Below are 19,278 nucleotides of genomic sequence, written 5' to 3'. Positions count from 1 at the left end.
CAGGACAAAGCTGAGCTAGGAGAGGCGTCCAGCAGCCTTGCCCTCTGACTTGATATTTACCAGACCTGACCAGCATGGTTGTCCTGAATCCAATGACTTTGGGAATTTATCTCCAACTCTTCTTCTGCTCCATCGTGTCTCAACCGACTTTCATCAACAGTGTCGTCCCAATCTCAGCAGGTAACTAACTGATGACCATGACTTTCCTTGTTCCGTCTGGCAGGGGCAGAAGGGGGTGGGGGCACTCAAGATTGTCTTGCAATATGTCCTGATCTCTTTGCCATTCTGCTTTTAGCAGAGGAAGGCTCTGGGGCGGTGGTCCCCCAAGGTGCTTCCTGTCACCCGAGCTTGCCTCCAAAGGCCCTTCTGTCCTTGTTCTCACTACTCAGCTGCTCAAAGCCAGACTCTAAGCCGTTGCTCCTGTGCCCCTGTCTCTGCTGCCTGTTTCCTGCATGAATCATTTTGGTCAGGGAGTCGGGAGCTGGGGATAGAGACGTCTAAGTTCTAGAGAAGTGAGAACGTCTATAAGGTGTTTCTATAAATCTGTCTGACTCCCTCCCCATGGGGCTTACCTCAGCATGCAGTGAAGCAAATGCATGTCAACCTTGGTGAAGGGCAGGGGATTCTGCCTGGCCACTGTCAGCAGGGCTTGCTGTCTCCTCAGCCCTGGTTGCTCTCATGTGGGGCTTTCTTCTCTTCAGCTCTGACAACCCATCTAGAGGTGCTAAAGGAATGGTGAGGGCTTCCAGAGGGCCAGTGGACCTGGAACCAGATGTGTCTTGCTTGCTGGGTGCAGGGCTGGGAGATTGAAGCAGGCTTGCTCAGTTGGTCATCCAGGCAACATTTTCTGCAGGTACCACCAGGCTGTTGCCCTTGTCCTGCCGGACCTGGCACAAGGGAAGTATTGGGTTACTGGCAGAGCCTTTTCAAACCTTTCTGAAGAAATTTGAGTATTTCCAGAGTGCCTGAGGAAGCAAGCAGACCCCCAGGGCTTGCTGCTTTTTCCACACCCTCCTCAGGTCATCTCAGCCACTGCTCTAAGGCACCCCTAGTCCTTATTTTCTAAGCTTGGAAGTTGATTCTGTGTCTTTGCCTGTGAAACACAGAGAGAGCATTCCTCCGGACTCACTGCCCACCTCTCTCCATTCATAAAAACAGCTCACGGGCTAGCCGTGCTGCCAAACTGCAGGCCCTGAGGGAGTGACAGGGAGATTGCTGTGATGCTAATTATAAAAGTGTGAGAAACAGAAGAAGCAGGGAAGAGAGATGAAGAAGAGAGGGCCACAGAGAATACCAGGGGAGGCAGAAGAAGCAGGTGGTTGTATTGCCAAGAGTGTGTGTCAGCAGCACGCCTCTTACGAGGTCATCTAGTCTGAGGATCATTATTCTATGATCTACTGGGAAGTTTGGTAGCCAAGCATGGTGCCACTCCCCAACCCCTCGGGGACTGTTCTTGGGAAGCTGAGGCAGGATGGTGTGTTCAAGACTGGCCTGGGTTACATAGTGAGACCCTGTTTCAAAAATCCCAAGAGTACTTGGTAGCTAATTTGGTCTGACCTAGTGTTTGCTTCTATGTTATATTTGGGTTATAGATTTCTTTGAGAATCTGCTGAAGACTTGGAGGAATTAGGGAAACTCGATTCTCTAGTTTCAGCTCTGCCTCTGATGAGCTGTCTGACTTCCGGGAGACCATTCAGTGTAGACCGTGCACCATGGGGGCAGGTACTGTGCCGTCTTATGTGTCCGCAACTATAGATGTTTCCAGTGCCAGACAGTGCTGGATCTGCAGATGCTCAGTAGCTACTTGTTGAGTGAAAGAAGAAAAAAACCTTTGCATCTGTAGAGTAGGGGTCATCCACATGTTTTAATTATTTAATTTATGCAAAGCCAAAGTCACTAAGTTCTTCATAAATCTAGACAGAACAGAACCTGTAACGTCTTTGCCCTGCTCATTCAGGATAGAACCTGCATGATGTAGACCTCTCTTAGAGAAGGGTTTTTGAAGGTCGCTCTGGTCAGGGCACCACAGTAACAAGATGCAGCTTAGATGTGCCCAATGTAAAGACTTGAATGAAGGGCTCACTTTCAGGGGGTGCAGGGTCCAGGACAACAGAGGGGTAAAGTCTTTCTTCAGTCAGAAATCCCTGTGTCCTGAGAAAGCAGGAAAAGGAAGAGGGGAAATAGATCCCACAAGCCTTGGTGGCTTGCAGGAGCGGGCTGCAAGCATAAGCAATGTTACCCAAGGACCTAGAGCAGGGAGGAGGGAACTCTCCGACCTCCCTCCTCCCATCACGACCACCTATTGCAGAGCCAGCTACTGGTCAAAGTCTAGTAGTATGGAGCTCCTTGATGCAGACCATGGGCATAGGTACCCAGGCTTCCTTTTCATGGGGCTAGGGCCTTGACTAAGCCATGCATGCACCCTGCCACTGAGCTATACCCCCCAGCCACACAAAGCCCTCTAGATGCCTTGCTAACCCTGGATCTGGTGATTGGGAATGTAGGCTTCAGACATTTGGCCAAACAGTGGGATCATCCAGAGAAATCATTACCAGCAGGAGTATCTGGGGTTTCCTGTGGGAGTCACCTCACTTTGTCCCCCTCATTTAATTGCTATGGCTAGCCAAAGCATTACTCTGGAATGAATTTAGGCCTTGCAATGAAGCTGTTCCCTGAGTCAGGACAGTAGGAGCCCTTTAAAAATACTTACCAACAATCTGATTCGATCTAACCTCTATTCTAAGCTTTGCGCATTCTCACCATTTTGAAGAAGGTAAGCCATGCACATGCTGAAACACAGCTACCAGGAAAAACATTTGCAGCCCACGGGACCTTCCTTAGGAGAGTCTGCTGTGTGCCTGACAGGGTATAAAGTGCTTCGGGTCTCACTGGGGAGAGTAGGATGCAGCCGTGTTCTAGAGGATTGTGCCGAAGCGCTGGCTCCGAGTGCCCCAGGACTGTGGTGGAGGAAGGTCTCTCACAGGACTACAGGAAGAGCTCACTCACTTAGGGAGGAGGCACAACATGGAACAGCGGGGAACAGTGGGGGGACAGATGGGGCATAACCCTTCCTTATCTTCAGGAAGGACCCCATTCCTGAACCACTCAATAGCCCCAATTCTCTGAATCTGGTGTATATTACCTGACAGCCTCCAGGGTGGCAGAGGAGAAGCTGGCAGGGAGCAGAAAGCACCAAGGAGGCCAAACTTGTGACATAATCAATCTTAATATTGAAGTTCAGATGCTTGACAAACTACTACCTCGGGCTATCTCGGTTTTCACCCCAGTCTGTTAACTTTGAACATCATTCTTCCAGGCTCACATGCCGCTTACAATAGATACAATGGCAACAGGCATACACACACACACACACACACACACACACACACACACACACATATGCATTTTTATTTATATTTATTAATGTAGTAGTAAGGGGTGTGCATGAGGTCAGATGACAACTTATAGGAATTGGTTCTCTGTTTTCACCATTCAGGTCAGGGATGGAACATAATTCATCAGACTAAATTGCAGGTGCCGAGTGTAACAGCGCACACCTGTGACCCCAGCCTTCTAGTGACCTGGGGCAGAAGAAGCTCAAGTTTGAGACTACTTGGGCTAAATAGCAGGGCAGGAAGAAAAATGGTAAAGAACGGGGGAGTGATTTTGAGACCACAGAGCGTGGAGGGCGATGAGCCCTAGAAACCCTGCAGGTGACCCTGGCTGCCGCCTAGGAACTGTTTCTCTTCATGGTGATCACAAAGGGCCCAGTGAACACTGAAGAAAGGCAGCGAAGTGACAGATACAACTCAGACGGTTTCTGTTATAAGCGCCACGATAGACCGGCTCAGCACTAGTGGCCACTCACGGGTAGAGTTCAATAGTTGTGGCTTCTAGAAGGATAAGGTGTAGACCCATAGGCAACATTTCTGGAGGAACAGACCTCCCGTAAGATGTATGTGATCGTCACCCACCTGGGGAGGGCGAGGAGCAACACTCTTGCTTCTTTGGAAAAGAATCCTAGGCACAGAGAGGTTAGTTAGATAACTCACCCAAGACCACACAGCAGGGTTGTGGGAGATCTGGACACTAGAATCCTGGCTCTAAGTCTAGGGCTTTTTTCAAAGTAGACTGAATAAGTGGCCTGGATAAGTGTGCAAGTGGCCTTTTCAGTACTGCAAGGCCACCTCCCCCCCATCCATGGAACCTCTCCTCTATATTCTTCGTTGTCTCTTCCCTCATACCTCGTCCTCAAGTGGTCAGTATCCAAAGTTCCAACAAATAATTGAGTACTGATTTAGATGGTTGTTATTGTTGTTGGCTTTTGATCTCCTTATATTGTCCATGTGGCTTTGAACTCACTACATAGGTCAGAGTGGCCTAGATATCAGTCACCACCCTACCTTAGCCTTCTCTCTCAAGTGCTAGGATTCCAGACACACACCTCCATGTTCATTGTTGACATTGCTTTGTAAGTGTGTGCATGACTTGCCCAGCCACCGCTTGATCTTTCTGATATTTTTGTTAGTGGGAACCTTAAAGTCAGAGTGAGTCAGGGTGTTTTGAAGGATAGGAATCTCCTTGTAACCAAGGCAACTTCCACAAACCTTTCAGGCCTGTGAGCCATCCTACCCTCTGCCTACATGGACATATGCTCCACTTTTGTAAAGGGTTTCCCAGCCAGGCAGGAAGGCAAGCGGAAACTCTCCAGGGCAACTGTGGATCCAAATTTCAGAATCCAGATCAGGAAAAGACACAAATCTATTGCAGTAAAGTGTGACCACATGGAAGGATGTGATTCTGCTTGGGTGCTGGAATCCTTGTTGTTACTTTTGTAGCCTATACGATGTCCAGCTATACACTCTGCTGCCTGGAAGCCAGCCAGACCACCATTTGGGGACCATCCAGATTCTTGGCACTAGATCACAGGTCATTTATTTGTGTCTGATGCTGATCAGCTATTGTTTAATGTCCCATAATGCACTTGCAAGCCATCTCCTCTCATTTAGCTCCCCATATTTCCTCTGGATAATAAAATCAGAGAGCATTCTTAAGTTACAGGGCTCTCTAGGAGGTCTCAGGCATCATCTGCCACCCCCATCCCAAACCTCTATAGAAGCAGAAGCCTTCTCACTCCCCAGCTCTATAAAAACAGACATGCTCTGGGAGGTGGAAGGCTCCCCTTTGGCCATCCTGACCTCCACTCCATCTCTCTCCATCACCTTTCGGGATACCCAGGCCTGCCTTCCTCTGATGCATAATCACACAATGCAGCATAACTGCTCTGGAGTCTGAGAGTCTCTGGCTTCCATGTGACACACACAAAGCTGGTGTCTAGCCTTCCTTAAATGCTTCTAATGCCCATGAGTACTGCCCATAACTGTTACCAATGCCCATGGCTCAAACCTCGCTATGGCAGAGCTCTCTGACAGCTAGAGCCATACCTGCCCTTGACAGCATCCCCCACAGTAAGGGGTCCTGGGTTTGAGCTCTGACCATCATGGTTATGAACTGAGCTGCAATGGGAGTTGACTTTACTGGGGTGAGCCTCAAGTTCCTATCTGTAAAATGGGCAGAGCAGTCTCTGTCCCACAGACACACTCTGGGAAAATGTATTCATTCAACTAAACTCCAATGAGAGCCAACCACGTGCCTACACGGACACAGTTATACCACCCACAGGGAGCATCTCTCAGCCGTCTGTGAGAACTTGTCCTGGCTGACCCGCTGGTCACTGCTGGGGACTGCCTTCATCCTTTGGACCATGGAGAGAACAGGGAGGTAAAGGTTAAATTGTTTGAATTGATAATGATTAAAATGTAGATGGTTTTATATTTTAATATATTTCCAGCATCTTTTAAAAACAAATCTCTTGGTACACTGACTGACCTGGTGGTCCTGATCCCTCCTTTTGGGAGGGCACGTCGACCATGTGTAGAATCTGCTCCTAATCTCATCCATAGTTTCCATATCCTCCTGCCTCACACCTGCCTCATTCTTCTAATTATATCTGCTTCTTTGGGTCCCTCTGAACATATGACTGTAAGCCCCAGGGCCAGAAGCCCTGCTGGCCTTCCCCTCCCTTTGCAGCCTCCAGAATGTCTTTCTAAGTTTCCAAAGGTTGGCACAGCCGAACTGGAGGGCAGCAGTCCACAGCAGTAACCCCCATAGCACAGTCTAGGCTGGGCCCAAGATAGCACGGGCAGCATTTCAAGTTCTCCTGGTGATAAGGTTTAGCCATAGCTAACCACTGCACTATAACCAGCATCAGAATCAGTGAGGGGCTCGATAAAATGCAGACCCCTGGAACCCACCAGGAGGTCCTGATTCTGAGGGTTCTCCAGTGGGCCTAAGCATCTGCATCTCTATGATGCTTCAGGTGCCTCCAGGCTTCAGGCTCACAGTCCACACTTTGAAAGCCACTGCTGCAGCTCACTGCAGAGTTACTTCGTTAGCTTCCTGTGGACATGAATCACCTCCAACTCCCCTACAGTTCCAGAGGACTACAGTCTGAAATAATTTCCACTGAGCGGGGGCCAAGGGCCCAAGGAAGACTTAGTTCCCTCACCTTTTCTAGACCTAAGCTATGTTTCTCAGATTCTTTGGTTTCCTGTGTTCATACCAAACCATGCTACATATGGATTCTCAAATCTCCTTTTTCAATCTGTTGTGTTTGTTTGTGGTGCTAGGGTGTGAACCCAGGGGCTTGTACATTTTAGGCAAGCAATTTAACATGGAGCTACATCCCCAGCCTCTGCTTGGCTCTTAAAAGGACGCTTGTGATTACATTTAGAAACCCAGATAACCCAGGATTGTCTCCTCACTTTAAGTATCTTAGTTACCCACATGCCCCTTTCACAACCACTAAAACTCAGCTCCAGATACCAATAGGGACCATTTGATGGGCCATGCTTACCTCATGCTTTGTTTAGATGCTATAGGATTTGAAGCAGACAGGAGTGTAGTTGCTAAGCAGTTTATCAGATCTAGAAAACCCCAGAGAGACCACCAGGGACCACAGTTCTGACGCAGGCACATGAGAGTCCTTATTTAAGCTCGTGAGCTTAGGCCACAAACCTTCCTGATGATGGAACAGGATAGGAGAGCAGCCGCCAGGTCTATGGGAAACGGGTTTATAAAGGAAGAAACCTGCAAGTGTGGGTTTCCAAGCCTTGGAATTACAGGAGAGGGTAAAGGAATGTTGGCCTTCTAGCCAACTGGTTTACAGCACCTGGTTACCAGGGAGGGAGTGTACACCAAAAGGGAGCCCCTTGACCTGGGAACGACTTCTGTTTTCTTAGCCCACTCTGTTGTTATCAGCCAGCTGCAGCTGCTGTGTCTATTTTGCAACTGCCAGGGACATTTCATGTTTTTTCTCAGACCTCAAGGATGGGGGCCATGCTTCTCTAAAGGTAAGTTAACTTAGAATGGAGTCTTAAAAGCAAAATGGAGTTTATTCTGCTACCTCAGTCCCTTCGCAGTGAAGAAAGTGAAACTCGAAGTCCCTGTGAGGAGTTTTCCTGAACTAATCACCACATGGGTCACTGAATGACAATGCTACTGGGGCCCTCAGGAAAACAGCCAAGTCTTGGGGACCAAGCTTTCTCCTCTCCAGTGGCATCAGAAGTAATACTTCCAGCACTCTGTTCCCTAGAGTCAAGGTTTTTATTTCTCATAGTAATGTGATTTTAGGCAAATTGCCCTCTATGGGGCTAAAAGTATCTAACTCACAAACACGTTGTCAGGATTGAGGAGGCTCATTATGAACATTACAATGCCCATCACTACCATTTATTGCACCCAAACCAAAAACTAAAATAACTTTTCGCTTAAACCACTTAGTGAATTAAAGCAAAAAAAAAAATAATTCATATTTCTACCACTTTTTGTTTGCAAACTAGGCCTTAAGGAAGGAGGATGCTGGGCAGCTACTCAGCGAAGAAGACTCTCCTTCCCTAGTGACCAGCTTCCCCTCATGTCTTAAAAATATACCTGGCACTCTTCCATCTGTGAGCCCCAGGCATCTCCCGATTCACATCCATGCTTATCTCCCCATGGTAACCAATGAAAACATAGGGGAGCTGCTTGTTTGAGAGCTGGGAACAGCTGAAGGAAGCTGGTGGCTGGTGCTGTCTTTCTGTCATCTAATGGGATAAGGACTGAAAAGAGGAAGGAGGGGAGCATGAATGAATCGTGCAAGCCCCTCCCTTTCCGGCCTTCCCCTCCAACCTCCCGGTTTGGACTTCCCTGAGCCCTCCTCTGCTCACCCCCCCAGCTGCCTTCTTTAGAAGAATTTGGGAAACCCTCAGCAGCTGTCCTCTTGCTTCAGGGACTTCCCTCTGGGACTCGTGCTCCAGGGAGGCCTGCCTAACTTCAGGCAGAGCGTAGAAGTTTTCAGAGATAGGGTGACCACAGCCATCCAACTTACAGAAAACTGCCTACTCAACTGGAGCGCCCCTGTTGCAACGATCCTAGTTCAGTCCAGTGGTGAACATGTGCCTTATGTGAGGACCCTGCAGGGTTGGTGTGCCACTTTGTGTCTACAGAGAGCCAACTTATCTCCTATCACCATCTTTATTGGGGTAGACCTCATGGTGGTCCCTAGAAGCTTCCAGATGCTCCATGATCAGACAGAAACCAAATTCCACAGCACCCCCATCTACCAGCTCCTCCGTGGTTTCCCAGAGGCTTGTGGGTATGTGTGCAAATGGCCCGATTATGGCAGACAGTCACTTACTCTCAGCACTTTGACCAGTTTTGAGCCTCTGCATTAACTGCTGCAAGAGGCAGCTCCTCCAAACCTGTGGATAAAAATGGAAACACTTAAGGGTAGTTTGCTGTATGACCATTTAGCAAAACTACAGTACAAGGCTCCCTGCTAGGGCCTGTGCCCACCCAGTTTATAGGAACAGAGTTCTGTTTTCTGTTTGAAGGCACAAAGCTGCGTATTCTCTTCCCTCGTGTGTGGAACACACACACACACACACACACACACACACACACACACACACGACTAAGCAGGAAACCAACAAGAATAAGAAGGGGGACAAAGAATGGCAAGGGCAGGCACATATGAGTAAAATTAATTAATTATATACACCCACACACATATACATGTCAAACATGATAAACCCCCATTATTTTGTATACTAACTCAAAAAATAATTTAAAAAGAAATAATTTACCCTCTGATAAAAAGTAAGCAGACTTACATCTTATTATATATATATATATATGTATATATATATATACACACACATATATATACATATACACACACACATTTATGTATGTATATATTGGTTTTTGAGACAGGGTTTCTCTGTATAGCCCTGGCTGTCCTGGAACTAACTCTGTAGACCTTGAAACTGAGTTCAAGGCTGGCCTTGAACTCAGAAATCCTCCTGCCTCTGCCACCCAAGTGCTGGAATTAAAGATGTGCGCCATCACTGTCCTGCTTATATTTTAAATATAAAATAGGAACTATAAAATTATTTTTAAAAAGCTTGGGAGTTTTTTTAACATATATATATATATATATATATATATATATATATATATATATATATATAACTGAAGTGGTGGGGTAGGGCAAAAATCAGAAAAGAAATGGTTAATATGTTAAATTCCACTCCACTAAAAAATGTGTTTCAGGGCTGGAGAAATGACTCAATGGTTAATGGCACTGGCTGTTCTTCCCAAGGACCCAGGTTCAATTCCCAGCACCCCCATACAGCTCACAACTGCCTGTGACTCCAGTTCCAGAGTTTTTGACACCCTCATACATGTAGTCAAAACACTAATGAACACAAAATAAAAAATTATAGCTGAGCAGTGGTGGCACATACCTTTTATCCCAACACTCTAGAGGCAGAGACAGAGATTCAAAGTTACTGGCTCAAAGATAGCCTGGTCTACAGAGTGAATTCCAGGACAGCCAAGGCTACACAGTGAAACCCTGTCTCAAAAAAAAAAAAAAAAGAAAAGAAAAAAGAAAAAGAAAAACGTGTTTGAGGCCTAAACAAACTGGGAGAAAAGAAAGGAAGGAGAAGGAGGAGAAGAAAGAAGAAGAGGAGGAAGAGGGGGAGGAAAAGTAGTCATAACTCCCCTCATTGATAAGAAAGAATTAGTCCAGCAGCCCCCTGAAGGTCTGAAGGCTCTACGGCCCGTGACATCCACTATAATGGAAACCTAAGTGAGAACCATTGGAGCATGCTATGTCTCACTCTCACAGCTATGGCAGTGGGCTGTCTGTGACAGCATCGACAGACAGACAGACAGACACTTTCATCCCCTGCTCCTGGGAAGGAAGGTTGGCTGCCAATGCTTTGTGGAGTGAAGCAGATCGTACACATCAAACCCACACCCTGACTGGTGTCAATTCTCTCATACACAACACATAAAGAAGCAGCAGGTGGTTTTGCGGCGCCAGTTACATGCCGTGAATGCTTGCAGACCACCCGACTGTGCATCAAAAGGAGAAGAACAAACAAATTTTGGTTCTTCCAAGTGAAGAAATATTATGAAGCTGTATAAAAGAATGCAGGTGCGTTTTATATAGTGTGGGAGCCTCTGCAACCACCTCAACCAGCAGCGTAATGATCCTTGGGAGGCAAGAAGGTAGTGTGGTTCAACATAACTAGCCAGTGTTTGTTCAAACTTCTGGAGTTTGACCCCAAGTAGTTAATTTTAGGTATATTTAAGCACTGCACAATTCAGTAAAAACTTATTCCGTTGTTAATTAACTCAATCCCGTGTGCACAACAAAGCATACATAAGTCTCTTAGAGGAACAAAATAAGCTAAATACAGATCGGATGTGACTACATCAAACCTCCTTGTAAAGTTCATAAAGATAGGTGCCACCGATTGCCTGGGGGAAAGCTGGCTTCTAATAAGGTCTGGGGGAGGGTCCGGTGTGGTCTCTGTCACACAGATGATGTAAAGGTCACCAGGCAATTTATTAACCATGTCTGCTGGACAGATAACAGGTTACACAGCCCTTCCTTTGAAGGAACAACACTGTGTGTCCAACATTCCAGGCTCCCCTAGTGCTTACCGTGGGCACAGAGACCTTCATGCCTCCTACAACGGAGTGAGACAGAGTAGTCCTTTGGATATGTCTAAAGGGGCTGAAAGGAGTGGACATGGTGACATACAAAAGTGATCTCAGTAGTTAAGAAGCTAAGGCAGGAGGATTTCCGCAATTACAAGGTTACAAAAAGCCTCGCCTTTATTTTGGCAACTTGCTCCACTGAACCGCTGTTGCTCAGCAGAATCCAAAGAGGCAACCTTGTGTTCCCCCCCCCCCCCAATTTCTGGAATAGAGGGATTTGGTTGAGTTGGCCAGATACCTCTCTGGGCCTTGGGCCACCAAAGGCTCCCAGGAATCCAGCTTCTCTCCTTCCTACTTGTTGTGGAACTCCAGACAATTCATACAGCAAGTGGAGACAGAAAAAGCATTTAGGGAGAGGGGTTATGGGAGCCACAGAGTTCTGTCTTTCAAGTTTCCATAGTGAAGTGTCAGTGTGGAAAAAAACAAGACATGGAAGTACAGGGTCTTTCCACCCAGGCCGCAGCAGTCAGCAGGTGTTGGAAAGAACTCGCCTGCAGGCCCAGGGCAGCTGACCTGTGGCCAGATTTCCTGAATAATTCCACAAACTCGGCCTTCCCTGTCAAGCCCAGCCGAAGATTTAATCGTGATTGTTGATTGATGCCGGCTGCTGTAATCCAATTCTGAGCCAAGGCACAGCCAGCCTCCTAGAGGCTTCTTGATGTTCCCTGGTCTCCTAATAGCATTGTCTCTCCTCCTCCCTCACCATCCACCACAGGCCATTTGGTCAAATTAGAAGATGAACTCAAAGAAGCAGATGCCCTCCTTTAGATAAGATCCAAAACAATTCCCCTGTGGAAGGAAGGGGGGATGAGTTGGTTTTCTTTGGTTCTTGTGGGCAAAGAAGGCACGGTTGATATATGGCTTGGCTAAAATAATGACAACCAGGAGGTGGCTCTCTTCCATCCTTGTAGCTCCTCTCAACGTGTCTCTGTGAGTGTTTGTGTGTTTGGGGCAGGGGGTGGGGTCTTGTCCTCATGGTGAATGGACAAAAGCTCCCCAAAGCATTGACACTTAAGTTCTGTGTAGCCTCAGGTTCCCCAGATTGGTCAACAGAGGCTCAGGGCTGACCTGCCTCAACCTTTATGCTGTGGTTCTAAGTAGCTTGTTTTCTCTTTTTATCATTAGAAATATTTTCAAAAATTCAAAAGAAATTGTGAAAAGAATCATTCATGAGCCACCAGAATTCAGCTCACTGCTCTGGGCTAAATGGTGCCCCCTCAAGATTCCTCACTCCTGCCCCCACCCCGTACATCAGAATGGAACTGTTGAGGCAACTGAGTTAAACAAGGTCTTAGGGTGATCCCTAATCCACTCTGACAGTGGCCTTATGAATAATTAGGCTTGGACATACAAAGAGAGACCAGGGTCACAGGCACAGAGGAGAGGCATGGAGGGACACAGCAAGATGGCACCCAGTTGCCCTTGAGCCAATGAGTAAGGGCACAAGAAAATCTAAGTCCTCAACATATTGACTTTGGACTTCTGGTGACCAGATCTGTGAGGAATGAGTGTGTGTTAATGAAGCCACCTGGTCTAAGATACCTCAGGTCACAGCTGATTCGTGTCAGTCAGCATTTGGCCATGGTCACTCTATCGCCCGTTCAGCCACCTGTCTTGTTGTTGTTAATTGTTTTGGTAGATTTTTAAAGTGACCTAAAAACTCTGCCAACTTTGAAGAGTAGCCTAGAGAAGGTAAATGTGTTTGATAAAGCTTACCAGCCAACACGTTCTATTGAGCCCCAGCTGTAACTGGAGTCAGAAGGACAACCAAGATGTCTGCCCAAGGATGAGCGATCATAAAACTTTATTACAAGTCAGGCAGTGGTGGCGCACGCCTTTAATCCCAGCGCTTGGGAGGCAGAGGCAGGAGGATTCCTGAGTTCAAGGCTAGCCAGGGCTATACAGAGAAACCCTGTCTCAAAACCAAAACCCAAAACAAACCTTTATTACAAAGACAGGATTGGGGACAGAGAGACAGCTCAGCAGGTAAGGCACATGCTGCCAGCCTGATTTCTTGAGTTCAAAGCCTGTGACCCACCTGGTAAGAGAGAACCACTCCTACAAGTTGTCCTGACCTCCACATACATGCATGGCACATGGGCACATGCAATGCACATAGATAAGAGAAATAATAAAAACTTTTTTAAAAAAGAAAAGTAGGATTTTTCTATATTTAAATATAAATATAATAATCACATATATAACTATCATATGAGATTCATATATATATGGAAGTAGAAAATGGCCTATAAAGAGAGAGAAAGGAATATAAAGGGAGTGGGAAGAGGAGAACAAGAGAAGTTAATGATAGGGTAAAAAGAATATATTCATGTCTTTTTGTATGTTATATATATATATATATATATATATGTATACACATACATATATGTGTATATACATATGTATACACATATATATATGTGTATATACACATACATATATGTGTATATACATATGTATACACATATATATATATGTATACACATACATATATATATATATATAAAATAGATACAGAAGAAAATTGTTGAAGCGATGGAGAGAGGGAAGGGTCAAATAAGAGCAAGGAATGATAACATATGAGTGAGATGTGATCACATGAAGCCTATTCAGACAGATCTCTAGTACTGGCAAATAGCTATATCCCCAGTCAGATTTTGAGGTACAACCTCTGATCTCTTTGGGTGTTTGTTCTCTGGGTAGTACTGGGCACTGTGTCCCCAGTGTGGTCTATGTAGTAAGTTCCAGGTCAGCCACTGCTACGTAACCTTGTCTAAAGAATAAAAATGTGTGATTACAGTTCAGTATCCCTGGTAGGGCATGACTCATCCCCAAGCTGTCACGCAGGCTGCAGGTCCCTTTCACATTGTGTCTCCACCATCCCTCAGGGGTGGAATCCCCTGCACTTAGAACCATTGACAAGAATAGTTACATGTCCCAGTTCCCCAGGGTTGCTCTGGCCTGTGGAGTGGTTGAGCACATCTTTGAGGTAAATGTCAACCATCTCTGTACACTGCCAACTCCAAGACAATCCTGAGATAGCTAGATAGTAGCCAGGAGGGAAGGAGCCAGCGGGCTAGAGACTGATCAGAACGGAGGGAAGCTGCAGGTCCCACAGAAAGCAGTGGGAAGAACGAGAAGGGTGCAAGTGGCTAGAGTCAAATGAGCTGTCCCCCAGGTCTGGCAAAGATGGCTGCAGGAGGCCGCCTCCTCACAGGGCTCTGTGCAAAGTTCCTTACACACTCCATTTCCAAGTCAGTTCTAGCTCTGTAGCCCAGACCTATAAACATGGTTTCACCAAGAGTCATTTTCCCCTTTGCCAAATGGAGATGGTCAGCCGAAAGGACGAACAAAATGTGTGCAAAGCACCAATCCAGACCACCATTATTTTAGCGTAGAAAGGCACAGGTTATTCAAGAAATATTTGCAGACTTCAGAAGAATGTAGGGCTAGCCCAAGACAACAAAAGCATGGATCTGGAGATGGTATTTAATACAACTCAAAGCTTTTGCTGTTGACATTATCTCAGAGGGAACTAGCTCAGAGGGAAACAAAGGTCTAGATCAACTCCAGTTCAAGGACAAGTGGGAACTTACAGCCAAGGAGCCAGTTGAATGGATGGGTGGAAAGGTATTAAGGAGATACAAGGGTAGGGTGATTCTGGAAGAACCAGCTCATGGGATTTTATCAAAAGCAGGCCAGAGCTATCCAATGTCAAGGGTGGCAATGAGGACTTGACCTGATGTCAAGGATGAGGAATTCCTTTAGACTGACTAACTGGGGGCATGAGGGGCAGCTACAACTGTGAGAATGCATGCTGAAGCACAAATTCAATCTGGAGTCTTAGTCAAGAGAGGGAAGTTGACCAAAATTTGGTCAAGGGGAGGAGGCAGTCTTTGCCAGTAGGCTTCTTCAACCTGCCCATTAACCTCTAGATGGGACTATAGATTTGAAGTGCTCTAGAACTGGTGGAATCCTACGCTCTGCTCCCAAACATGTAGACTTCTGAAAATATGGTGTGTGTGTGTGTGTGTGTGTGTGTGTACACGTGCGAGCACGCACATGCTCACACATGCATGTATGCTCATGCATGTGTATGACATGTGGGTAGAGATCAAAGGTCAGTTTGCAGGAGTTGATTCACTTTACCATGTGGGACTGAACTTAGATTGTCAGGGTTGGTGACAAGTGCTTAAATCACTGAGCCATCTCAATGACTGTTTTCCTTCAACTGTGAAACAAGGTCTCACTATGTAGCCCAGGCTGACTCACAATCCTCTTTCCTCAGTCTCTGGAGTACAGGATGATAGTTGTGCATCACCATATCTGGCTCAAGTGCAGACAGCTTTGCCTCATATAAGAACTCTGGATCTCTGGGGTCAGGTGCTGGAAGTAGCTGAGTCACAGATATCTATGTGTACAGCAGTGGCAGGAGAGCCAGTGGAGACAGACACTGTGACAGAATCCATTTTGGCTGTGATCTGTAACTTCAGGCCCCTGTGCAACAGTGGGAACTGGAAGGTTTGGAATGGTGCCCAAGGAGACAACGTTCCAGAAGTGGTCTTCTGGCCTGGTTGATAAATCCCAGAGCCACAATTAAGACAAAGCACTGTGAATGTGACACCTGTTGACAGCGGCTGGATGGCCCAGAAACTGATTATGAATGTGGCCTTGCAGGCAGCTCATCAGTAGTAAACTGGACCTGGGCCCACACAAAGGAGTGAAGCTAAGGGCAAGATTTGTTACCAGGGAGGAGGGGCTCACCTCTAGCTATCTAGAGCCCTATGGAGGGTCCCTCCCTTCCTGGGCTATGCCCAGGAAACATAGCCTCTATAGAGCGAAGCTGAAGAGAGCTCAGAGCTCACCTGGCAGATGCCCTTTCACATGCAGGGAAACTAAGTCATTCACATTAGACAGCAATTTCCTGGCAGGGATACTGACCAGGGATCCTAAGTCCCAGGCTGGGCTAGAAGCTTGGCGAGCAGCAGAAAGGTGGGCTATATGCATAGGTGTTTGACTTCAGGAAAAGCCACTGTTGGTGCTAGGAAGACGGACAAAGGTAGTAGGGTAAAGTGGAATAAGACAGACAGAAAAAGCAGCTGAAGGACATATACACAGAAAGATGTAGGTCACAGACTCACAGCCGGTCATTAAGATCAAATGGAACTCTGTAGTTGGCCGGGGCCCAGTGATTGTAGAGGCCACTTGCCTTGCTTTCATGGAGTGACATGTGTTCAGCTGAGCTGGCTACATGAGTAAACTTTAAAAAAAAAAAAAAGTCTGATGTTGAGGTCTGGAGAGACAGCTCAGCACTTAAAAGCACATGCTGTTCTTACAGGGGACCCAGGTTCTATTCCCTGCACCCACATGGTGGTTCACAACCATCCGTAATTCCAATTCTAGAAAATCTGATGCTTTCTTCTTAGCTCTGAAGGCACCAAGCACACATGTGGTGCACATAAATACATGCTGGCAAAACACCCCTACATAAAATAAAATGAATACATCTTTTTTTTTTTTTTAAAGTTTGATGCTACATGGTTAAGAAAAACAGAAAGGTTTTACTGTGAAAGTGGCAAAATGTCCAAGGGCTGAAAAACATCCATGATGCTGGGGCAGGGGAGGAATGAAGATCTGATCAAATATGGTGGCAAATGCCTATTATCCCAGCACCAGGGAGCATGGGGCAGGAGAATTGCCTGAAACACTAAACTGCACAGTGAATCTTAGGATACCCTGGGTTACAGAATGAGAATGAGACTTCTCCAAAGAAAGAAGATGAGTAGGAGGGAGAGGAGGAGGGAGGAGGAGGACAATAAAGAGGAGGAAGAGGACAAGGAGGAGGAGGACAACAAAGAGGAGGGGGAAGGAGGAAGAGGAGGGACAACAATGGGACTGTCTTAGTTACTTTTCTTTTACTGTGACAAAACACCAAGACCAAGGCAACTTACAGAAGAAAGCATTTAATTGGCCCTTGGCTTCAAAGGGTTATACCATGATGGCAGAGCAGAGGTGTGGTGGCAGGACCAGCTGAGAACTCACATCAGGGAAAGCAAGACGCAGAAGGAACACACGGGGAATGGTAAACGTCTTTTGGAACATCAAAGCCTGGCCACCTAACCCCAGTGACATACCTCCTCCAACAAAGCTAATCCTAATCCTCCCCAAACCAATCCATCAACTGGGGACCAAGTATTCAAGCAGAGGAGCCTGGGGAGAGGGGCATTCGCATTCAATCCATCACAGGAACTTTGACCACACAGGGAAACTGAGGGGAGATGGTGCATGTGGGCCTCTGAACTGAATGTGCCCTGTCCTTAAAGCTGCTGGCTCTGATGTCTTAGACCTAGTTCCCAGAGGAACTGAGCCCAAGCCTTCTTCTCTCCCTTCTCCCCACTTTGTGCCAGAAAAATCTCAGCTTCTAAGGCTTATCTCAAATGCCACCTCTTCCAGGAAGCCTGTCTTGACTACTTAGTTCATTCTCTCTCCAACTACCTCTTCCTCCCATAATTCTCTCCAGACATCCCTAAGGCTACACTCTCCTCTTTCCTCCTGATCAAGTTATCCAAAAATAGGTTGATAAAGAGCCCTCTTCTGTGCCAGAAATGGAAAAGCCTTGGCTCTAATCCTTCCAGCTGAGGAGCAAAGTAACGTATGCAACACCCACTTTACAGGTGAGAAAGCTGAGGTTCAGATAGAAGCATCTAGCTCAGAGGCAATAGCTATTGAGTGGCAAGCCCAGGAGTTCAGCCAGGATCAGGATTGTTATGGTGACACTAAACAGCATGCTCCTGAACCCAGACATCAGGCCTGGTCACTGCACATGAGCTACCACCCGGTGGACGGTGCACACAATGAGTAGATCTAGTCACTGAGCTTCCCTTTGGTGCTTCAGTGCTGGGGTTGACAGACTACATCTTGGGGGCCAAATCCAGCACCCCTCCTATTTTTATAAATAAGGTTTTATCAGAACTTGGTCACACTTATCTTTAGCTAACTGTCCACGACTGCTTTTATACTTTATAGCAAAGTTCTTTGACACAGACAATGTAGCCCATGAATCCTAAAACATTTACTATCGGTCTGCTGTAGACTAAGGCTGCTACTCTTGTTATAAAGCTCGTCACTGAGCTGCGTAAGTCAGTGCTTATTACTAAGTACCAATAACCTTATCTTTTGAGGTTTAGAATATTATGTGTGTTCATATAGTAAGGTCTCAGGCATATTTCAGTGTGTATCTGGGATGTGCTACTTTATTTTATAGATGAGGTTCTTGTTAAAAAAAAAATTTGAGCCTGTGAATGCAGCTCAGTGGTAGACTACATGCTTAGCATGCATGAGATCTGGGTTCAACCCTCATAGTCTTTGGAAATACGCACATATATGTAAGTGTATGTGCATATATATTTACATATGTAGAGACTACATAGCTACACACACACACACACATACACACACACACAATATGTAGAGTTTGTGTTTTGTTATTTTGAGGGTGACTTTAATGGCAACACTTTGCCAGATAAAGCAAACACTGAGGCAGACAGATCTTTGAAGCAGAAGAGGGCAGAGTCTCCTTGGACACCCTCTGTGGGGTGTGACCCTGATGCCTGACAGAACAGTATTGATGAGGTGTGACTCTGATGCCTGACAGAACAGTATTGATGAGGCAGCTTTGAGGCAAAGCAAAAGCCTCCTGGTTGATAGATTGTGCTGTTTCCTCCTCGTGGTGTCTGAGGCGATCACTGTATAGAGCTCTCAACCTCCCAGCCTCCCTGGGTAGAGGGTGCTGTGTCCTCATAGTCTGGCTTACAGAAGCATCTGTGAGTAGCTAGAGCTGCTTACCCCATCCCGGCTCCCAGGCACTCACGACTGGCCCCTGAAAGCCTGGCATCTGGGGCAGAAGCAACATCAAAGCAGGGATTGGCTAACTCCCACCACAAATGCCAAGCAGGCCAGGGTGAGCAGCACTCCGGGGCGTGACAAATCTCAGCCTGTGTCTAGCTTGTGTTCCTGGGCCAGTCTGCCTTGGGCTTCGCCACATGATGATGGGGCCATCATTTAGCTTCACTCAGCTTCTCCTCATCATTTCGGGACTTCTCTTTCACTCAGCTGGCTACTTGGGTAAGTGTGTGTGTGTGTGTGTGTGTGTGTGTGTGTGTG

General features: G+C 46.6%; 1 protein-coding gene across 6 annotated transcripts in view; it reads left to right on the top strand.

Moving 5' to 3' along the window:
- Window positions 1-19,278, top strand: part of Colq (collagen like tail subunit of asymmetric acetylcholinesterase) — a 56,131-nt gene that overhangs the window by 437 nt on the left and 36,416 nt on the right. For 3 of the 6 annotated variants that reach the window (XM_031362103.1, XM_031362101.1, XM_031362104.1), the window contains exon 2: window positions 64-180. In XM_031362103.1, the coding sequence (XP_031217963.1) occupies window positions 64-180 (117 nt within the window). Of the gene's footprint in view, window positions 1-63; window positions 181-19,124; window positions 19,240-19,278 lie in introns of those variants that run through there. The other 3 variants (XM_031362108.1, XM_031362106.1, XM_031362105.1) reach the window with 2 other exon arrangements.

This window comes from Mastomys coucha, unplaced genomic scaffold (genome assembly GCF_008632895.1).
Source record: "Mastomys coucha isolate ucsf_1 unplaced genomic scaffold, UCSF_Mcou_1 pScaffold9, whole genome shotgun sequence".
In the NCBI taxonomy this organism is placed as follows: domain Eukaryota; kingdom Metazoa; phylum Chordata; class Mammalia; order Rodentia; family Muridae; genus Mastomys; species Mastomys coucha.
The sequence above is the reverse complement of the archived record's forward strand: the minus strand, read 5'-3'. Positions and strand labels throughout refer to the sequence as shown.